The 9,592-nt window shown below is 38.9% G+C and overlaps 1 protein-coding gene across 6 annotated transcripts in view; it reads right to left on the bottom strand.

The window, feature by feature from the left end:
* Positions 1–1,074: 1,074 nt before the first annotated feature.
* LOC124720035 (zinc finger protein ZFP2-like) overlaps positions 1,075–9,592 on the bottom strand; it is a 174,457-nt gene continuing 165,939 nt past the window's right edge. For 5 of the 6 annotated variants that reach the window (XM_047245285.1, XM_047245286.1, XM_047245288.1 and 2 more), the window contains one exon: positions 1,075–2,821. In XM_047245285.1, the coding sequence (XP_047101241.1) occupies positions 1,486–2,821 (1,336 nt within the window). In that variant the 3' untranslated portion in view covers positions 1,075–1,485. Of the gene's footprint in view, positions 2,822–3,017; positions 3,086–9,592 lie in introns of all 6 variants that reach the window. The other variant, XM_047245290.1, reaches the window with a different exon arrangement.

Below are 9,592 nucleotides of genomic sequence, written 5' to 3'. Positions count from 1 at the left end.
GTTACCCACCCCACCAGGGACTGACCAGGATGAGGATATCTACGCAGCCTACCAGCAGGCAACACCATATGTACCACTAGCAGTGAAGACTGAGAGTGGTCCTCTGGCATGCTTACTCATGGACCCTGTCATGCATTTGGGTTCAGCAGCCAACATGAGATGACCGTTGCTCAGCAGCTATGTCCTGGTCATGCCACCTCCTATCACTGACCAGGCAAATGGTGGCTTGGTGGACATGAGGCTCCAAGGGCGCACCTCCCCAGCCATTTCACAGACAGCTTGCAGCCCAGTAGCCAAAGTCCCCCAGAGAGTAGATGCTAGTTACATATTAGCTTCCCACATCAGTGAAATCTTCCAAACCCCATGGCCACTACATCACAGTTAGGCGCACCAAGCTAGGATTCAATGAATCAACTGGCATGTGGTCAGCTGATCTTCAGCACAAAAAGTGAGTTGCCGCTTTTCTGGAACTCAAAAGACCATCATTCTCCTAAGTTCAAAATGCAGAAAGAAAGATGGCACAGCTGAATATTTGAGCTTCTAAGCTTGTAAGATCACTATCAGCCTAACATTGTCCCACTGGAGGGGGACAAGCAAGTTTGTTTACTGTTACCACGTCAGATTTTCCTAGATCATTCTGTCCTGAGCACACATAGCTAGTCCTGGTTAAGTTCCTCAGTAGCATGCAAGTGCCCGAATATTTTCTTCAGTCTTGGTCACACTGTGTTAACTGTTCCATGCACTCAGCCACTGAATGATGTCGCAAGCTCTGATCTGCCCAGAATATTTTGTCATAATGTGAACAATATGATCCAGTGGCTTAGTTGAACAGCATCTCAGCTGGACTGTCCTCTACTGACCATGTTTAAAAATTCACATACCAAACTTTTCTGTGGCATAGAATATTTAACAAACCTACTGATAACAAATTGTAAATACTGCACACACACCTAAACTTCAGACTATGATTAAATTATACAACACTAGGAACCTATGTTCATATTTTGGCAATAAAGAAGTTCATACAGGCAAATAAAAACTTTAATTCATATTCCTAAAAGTTTGGATACAATAAGATTTATGACTAACATTAGACACATCTTTACAAACAGCACCTGGATCTCTCTGTTTAACATTATATACATTAATGCAATCATCATTTAGAAATTACAATTCAGAAAACTATTAACAAAACGTATTTCAAAAAACTCCTGGCCTAATTTTCAACTGCATCATCACATAAATTACAGGCCTCAATACAGGCCCTGCATTGAATACTATGTTTCAGTTCTTAAAATGAGTACTGATCTCTAGACTATCTGATATCAGTATGCAATCTGCCATTAAAACAACTATTATTTCTGAGACTCCTTTTCACCATGCTTAGCTACTGTCTGGTCTCTCACTAAGAGGTGTTATTGTATTCTACATGAAATTGGCAGATTAAAGTTGAACTTACCAACCAACAGCACATGAACATTATTTTTAGTCAGTATGTGTTGCAACGTGTCTCTTCAGATGACCAGCTTCTGTGAAGGATTTCCCACAACTATCACATTTGTGAGGTCGCTCACCACTATGAATCAATGAATGCTTTCTGAGATTACCAGCAGTAGTAAAAGCTTTCTCACAAACATTACATTTATGTGGTCTATCGCCACTATGAATTAATGAATGTGTTTTGAGAATACCAGACGTGGTAAACGATTTTCCACAAATCATACATTTGTGTGGTTTCTCCCCAGTATGAATTAAGATATGCGTTTTAAGACAACTACGGTGAGTAAACGAACTACCACAATCTTCACATCTGTACGGCCTCACCCCAGTATGTATAAATTTATGCATCTTCAGACGCCTAAACACCTTAAAGGATTTCCCACAAACATCACATGTGTGTGGCCTCTCGGCAGAATGAATTAATATGTGGGCTTTGAGATTGCAAGATTCGATAAAAGATTTCCCGCAAATATTACACATGTGTGGTTTTTCGCCGGTGTGTGTTAATGTATGCTTCTTGAGGAAACAGGCGTACAGATAGCTCTTACCACAAACATCACATTTGTATTTCCCATCGCCTGTATGTATTATGGAATGCTTATAGAGAGTACCAGAGTCAATAAATGATCTCCCACAAATATTGCATTTATATGGTCGTTCGCCCGTATGTAATAAAACATGCCTCTTGAGACTACTGTACATACTAAAGGTTTTCTGACAAACATCACATTTGTGTGGTTTCTTGCCACTATGATGTAACATGTGTCTCTTTAGATGACTAGAGTCTGCAAAAGATTTCCCACAAACATCACATTCATGAGTACGTATTAATGACTGCCTTTTCAGATGAGCAGGCTTAGCAAAGTGTTTCCCACAAATAACAGAAGTGAGTGATGTCTCGCTCGTATGTGTTGTAGAACGTTTATACAGATAACCTGGCTGAGCAAGTGATTTATTCCTAATCTCAGAATTTTGGGAATTATCACATGTAGTAAGAGATTTCTTAGAAATATCGAATATGTGTGGGTGTTCATCAGCACGCATTACTTCACAGGGTGGGAGGCTACAAGAGTAATTTGAGACTTTACTACATTGATATTCCTCTCGACTAATTACTGGCTGTATGAAGCTATTATGAATGAAAAATATCACATCACACCGTGTAGATACCTGCACAGGTGCCTGTATTTCTGTTTGAGTACCAATTCTGACAAAATGTGGCAATTTCACTGCAGCAATTTCCAGTTTATCAGTAGTCACTCCTTGCAGACTTGTTTCTTTCAGTAACATGGCTCCAGGGTCACCGATGGGGTTAATCGACCTGAAGCAAGAATAAGAGAGTACTAAGTATCCATTCATAGAGACACAGAATTTCAGTAGTCCACAAATTATTAACTGTAATCGGAAAGAGAAATTTCTACAAAGAGTACACTTATGAAAGATATATTTCACTATAAACTTCAAAACTTCAACAATGAATAAAAAAAATTTGTATGCTCCATTTTGGTGTAACTCACAATATTACTTATCATGTACTTCTGTCTTCCACTGTAAACTGTCAGGAAGCTTGGAACAGCCGCAGTGCCTGTGAATGGTTACATGTACCCAAAGACGTTATGTTATGGCACTAGGTAATTCAAACATTTTCAGCTTTTGCTACATTCTGACCAACATGTCCAAGACATCATAATTGTCTAATATTCAATAAACTCTTAACATGAGCCAAACTTTATATGAATTATTTCTTCTTGTAACTTGTACAAATTCAGTGTAATCACAAAAAAGAGGCAACACATAATAGTTCATAATTTAACTAAAACCAGTGCATACACGTTCTCATCTGAATTTAAGAGTATATCCCAACTGAGAAACACTTATGAAGATTTTACAGTTCATGATGCACAACAGTAGTGTGGACTATGTAATCATTGTTTCGCATGCCCTATTTATTATTAGATGTTCAAATAAAAAATCATCTAAATGTAGCTTGATGCAATGCACCAATGTATTCAAACATACTATACACCAAGTATTTAAACAGACGATATGTACCAACCTACTTTCTAAAACAGTTTATAATAAAATTGACACATACCTATGCACACATACGCAAATGCGTGCATCCATGACACCCCTCCCCCTCTCCCCCCCCCCCCCCACACACACCTAACTTTTAAATAATTTCTAACTCTATTAAATGCTTATACACAGAGGACAAAAAGAAAATGGTACACTTGCCTAATATTGAGTAGGGGCCCTGTGAGTACGCAGAAGTGCCACAACATGACGTGGCACAGTCTCAACTAACGTCTGACGTAGTGCTGGAGGGGACTGACACCATGAATCCTGAAGGACTGTCCATATATCTGCAAGAGCATGGGGGTAACGATGTCTTATCAACAGCACGTTGCAAAGCATCCAAGATATGCTCAATAATGATCATGTCTGGGAGATTTGGAGGCCAGCGGAAGTGCTTACACTCAGAAGCGTGTTCCTGGAGCCTCTCTGTGGCAATTGTGGACATGTAGGGTATCGCATTGTCCTCCTGGAATTTCCCAAGTCTGACGGAATGCATATGAACATGGACTTGAATGGATACAGGTGATCAGACAGGATGCTTACATATGTGGCATCTGTCTGAGTGGTATCTAGACATTTCAGGGGCCCCATATCACTCCAACCACACATGCCCTACATCGTTACATAGCCTCCACCAGCTTCAACAGCCCCCTGCTGAGATGCAGGGTCCATGGAATCATGAGGTTGTCTCTACACCCGTATACATACATTCCCTCAATAGAGTTTGAAATGAGACTTGTACAACCATGCAAGACATTTCCTGTCATCAACAGTCAAATGTTGGTGTTCACAGGTCCAGGCGAGGCATAAAGCTATGTGTAGTGCACTCATCAAGGATACATGAGTGAACCTTTGGCTCTGAAAGTCCATACTGATGATGATTTGTTGAATAGTTTCCATGCTGACACTTGTTGATGACACTTGTTGATGACTCAGCATTGAAATCTGCAGCAATTTGCACAATGGTTGCACTTCTGAACATTGAACGATTCTCTTCAGTTGTCGCTGGTCCTGCTCTTGCAAGACCTTTTTCCAGCTGCAGCGATATCAGAGATTTGATATTTTATTGGATTCCTGATATTCATGGTGCACTTTTGAAATGGTCATATGGGAAAATCCCCAGTTCATTGCTACCACAGAGATGCTGTGTCCCATCGCTCTTGTGCCGACTATTACACTATGTTCAAACTTACTTAAATCTTAATAACCTGCTGTTGTAGCACCAGTATCTGATCTAACATTTGCAACAAACACATAGTGTCATATATAGGTGTTGCTGACTGCAGTGCCATATTCTGCCTGTTTACGTTTCTCTGTATTTGAATATGCACACCTATAGCAGTTGCTCGTGTGTGTGTGTGTGTGTGTGTGTGTGTGTGTGTGTGTGTGTGTGTGTGTGTGTGTGTGTGTGTGTGTGTGTGGAAAACAGTGAAGGAATTTAATCAAACTGCAGTAAATGAATATTAAGTTACTAAGTGACAAACAATTTGCAAGTCCCTGAAAAACAGAATCCAAAAGCTTTCTCTTAAATAATTAACACATCTGGAGGATCACTCACAACAGAATGATATATACATTTATTGGCCACTAAGAGATCTGATGTCTTTGAGGATGTTCACATAGACACATTAACAATTAACAATCATGATACTTATTTGACAACTGTGACTATCTGGTTTCATGACCTAGAAAGGTGTACACAGGCAATAAACTGGATATACAAGCTGACACATGCTTTCTTACAGGTAACTTATAAACATCTAATGTGTAAAAACCACAACAGACAAAAGTAGATCATGTTCAAGTGAACCATTACATGAGCCCTATAAAAATTTGGAACTATCAGAATAGTTGAACACCAGAGATCTAGCCAGTACAAAATTGATATCATGAAGTTGATTGCAAAACAGTATTTTCTGCATAGTGGGTACGAAGTAGAGCATTATAATCATGTGTATGAGTAATATGATAAGGAAGGCCACAAAGGAAACTACCAATATGACTGCTGCTCATGCTACTTGTATCAGTTGCTGTTTTTAATGGCGCTTGCACTTTGTTATCACCACCAGAATTGTACGAAGAGTTTGTTGCTGATCACACTAAAATTAATGACAGAAGAAGATGTGAGAGATCATTAGTTATTGATGAGTCAATCTCAAAGGGCAACAAAATCAAACATAAAGGCCAGAGGAATGCCCTGATAATCTCAGGTTTCTTGAACTACTTTTCTTAGCATACTGATTAAAAAGTAGGGATACTGCAAGATGTATGCACAATGAGACCTATGAATTCTCCCAGCAGACCACAAATAACAACATATGGTAGAAACATAACACAGCTTTGACAGCATGCAAATAAAATGGCCAGTTCTCTAAAATTTAATGTTCTGGATGACAAGACATGGCTATACCAGTTTAATCCTGAACTCACAAGGCAATTACAGAAGTGGTGGAATTACTTTTAACTCAAGCCACAGACATTCAAATGAAGTTTCCTGGGCAAGTCATACAAACTGTTCTATACATTCAAGAGGAAGCAATGACGACCATACCACAGAACCACAGAAGTGCCTGTACAAATCCTTACTCACAAAGCACACGATGTCGATTTTTATGAGTCCAAAGATGTGTTACACGGATTGGATGACATATCAGTATTTTTGGTTGTATAAGCCACAGTGCAAAGCTTCCGAAAAAAGCCTGCATTTTGTTTTCCTCAGCTGTTATTATGGAAGTTGGAAATGGCTATCACACAGATCTTGTGCACTGGCATTGTTCAGGATCAATACTGAACATTTAGTCTGAAACACTACATGGCAAAAATCTGACTGAAATCCACAGTGCTTCAAGTGAAGTTTGTACTGAGTTAATAGTCGACTGTGGTACAGTTTATAGTCTGAGTTACTTATTTGCCTGAACGTCATGTCAGTATAAATGAACGTGAAAGCAACAGATGAATGAGATGTGAAGTTTGTGGCAGATGCACTTCTACATGATCGCCCTGCAACATTTGAGAAAATATCTGAACATAAAAGAATTCTGTCTATGTATTCTGTATTCCAACAAATAAGTCAACCAAAGACAAATTTTATTGCTTGAATGCACATGTGCCAATGTGCAGACATTGCAACCTACTTGAAACAAAGATTTGATGCTGGTCAAGTTTCCTTGCATCAAACATTCATTATTTACAAAATGAATGTTAGAGACAGCCTGTGTTGAAATAACAGTCGTACAGATGGAGAGGTCATCTTTCACACAGAAAAATAATCTCGTGGAGCTAAATCAAATGTCAAACAAATGATGATCGCTGCTTATTATTACTATCAGAGAAGAACTGCACAGAATGTCACTAGAGTGGATAATAATAAATTCATTAAACAACAAAACAGTAGCTCCGTGCTGGGCCATTTGGCACTCACAACAATTCTCGCCCACATACCGCAAATATAATAACTGAACTGCTGTGTTGAATTGGGGAGTGATACCTCAAAGACCCTACAGTCCTGACATGAGCTCATCAGTCTCTAAATTATTTCCAGTAATGAAGAACATATGCAAAGGTGAAATATTCAACTATGAAGGAGTATCCATCCATCAGTTGAACAAAGATGGTGTGTTAAATGGAGTTGTAAAATTTCCCCAAATATTTCAACGGAAACGGAAATACTACACTGGCTAACTGTAAAGAGATAAGAAAAAAATAAAATAAACTTGTAAGTAAACAGAACATTTTGTTCATCATTCATAAGATGAACCATGAGTACTACTGAAACGCTACATAATGTTTGTGTCATGCATAATCTGAATTCTGCACACTATGAGCACAATAATGTGATCAACGCAAATTATGTGACAAAATGCTCTCTGTTTCATGATGTGGTCAGTAGTAAAAGAATTACACACCTCAGCCTACTGTACACTTACATGTTTTGTGACAAGTTTGTTATTACTTTTTAAATGCAAGTATGTTTACGATTTTTTGACTTCTGCCACATGCATGAGGTCCGTTTCACTTTGGATCTATGGGAAGGATATTAGCATGTCTGTTTTTTTAACACACACACACACACACACACACACACACACACACACACACACACACACACACACACATACTCCATTATCCAACTTGTACCTCATGTTGTCCATCAAACTATTGCTCTCTGCAAGTGTTTGTATGGAACATCATTATCCAGACACGCTATAATTGGAATCAGACGTTCATTGACTACCTAATATGGATGAAAATTTGTCCTTAAGCATTTAATTGTGCTCACATAACCACAAGTGCCGAAATGACGATGTTTACAAAACCAGAGAAGGCAGTGGGGAAATGTCAGCCATTAGGCTGCTGACAAAGACTGTGCCATGGCAGAAGCAAGCCCTGCAAAAAGTGATTATAAGCACTACTCCTGCCAGCCTCGGCCGCTCAGAACGGCTCAGTATATGGACATCAGTGGACAGTTGTAGACCAGCGCTCACAGAACAGATTGTAGTGATCCGTATCAAGTGCTTACTTGGACTTTGTCCATAGCGAAGACTATTACTGTTCGCATGTCACCTGCGACACCGATGTAACTCCAAAGTTAAGTATTGTCAATTCTGCTTTATAGAAATAAAGCTACTAATGGTATTTGCTTGAATTGAGAATGACGTGTCCCTTAGGAACCCTATAAGCAATGAGTCGGCAAGACTCAAAATCAGTAATGATAGAGAATGGTCACTCAGGAATTAGTGGCAATGAACAAGCTGACAGACTAACCAGGACAGGCACAGTGACTCTATTTATTGAACCAGAAACTATCCTAACCATCAATAAGGCAACGGTAAATTCAAAACTACATAGCTGGATCAGAAAGCAGCACATAAGAATATTTTATTTTGGTCCAAAAACTAAAACGTGCAAGCTAATGTTGCTGAAACCATGTTACGTGAGAAGTTCTGTAATCATGAACTTGAGCAGAAAACAGATTTATCTCAGTCAGACTCATGACTGATCATGGTAAACTTAAGAAACACCTGCACATAATGTGTATAGACAAAGAAATGTTGTGAGGAGGATGAAACCACCCCAATGCAAAACTCTGGTGGGCAAAAGACATGGAATAATTGTGTTGTTAAGTCCTGAAGAAATCATTTCTATAATTAACTATTAAAGAGAGTCACACTACTATTTAAGGGTGCTAGTTGGCTTTACTAGAATCACAAAAGTGAAACTGCACAATAAAATCAGTTTCAGTGTGGGCAACAGTAGACTAAGATCACCGATATTTCTGTCTCCCTGCATAAATCAAATCATTTCACTCAAATAGTGGATGTAAGCCAAGTTAAGGTCAAAATAAAAACAGAAGAGGGTGTCACACAGTCCACAGAAAAGTTACAGTCAAAGGCAGACTTTTATATTCAAAAGCTTGCTGACGAAAAACTGATGAATGTTGTGTACGAAAGAAAGCAGATGGCAACATTCCAGCACTGCCCACTTTTATCTGAATATTTTAGAATGCATCCAGAAATAATTTCTAGAGTGGTTCTGTATAGTAATGCAAAATCTCAATACTGTGCATGGGAATGGGCATCCCATGTGACACCAGGCCACAGGGGGGGGGGGGAGGGGGTAAAGTGTGCCTAAGTTAGTCTTGAACTGCAATTACTTATTGAAAACTGACACATATATATTACAGAACTGGAGCATACTTCAATGGTGTGAAATAAAATTTCAAAGATGCAAGGGAAAATCGTTCATACTTTGTAATTTTAATAGTAATACTGGTTTATCACAAGGACTTGCTAACTGATTACATGCTAACAGCTTTTCAGGGAATGATGGCAAGGAGCATGTAATTACACAGTCAAGAGAAGAAGAGCATAGCTGTTAACAGATTTCAGGTATGCTCTTCGATTGAACAAGCACAGAAGAAAAGCAGGGTTTTAATCTGTACAACAACATAAACACGCAGAAATGACTATGAATTCGAAAGTGAATATATAGAATTTGAACATAAAAAAGGACC

Source organism: Schistocerca piceifrons, chromosome 11 (assembly GCF_021461385.2).
Source record: "Schistocerca piceifrons isolate TAMUIC-IGC-003096 chromosome 11, iqSchPice1.1, whole genome shotgun sequence".
NCBI classification, from domain to species: Eukaryota; Metazoa; Arthropoda; class Insecta; order Orthoptera; family Acrididae; genus Schistocerca; species Schistocerca piceifrons.
The sequence above is the reverse complement of the archived record's forward strand: the minus strand, read 5'-3'. Positions and strand labels throughout refer to the sequence as shown.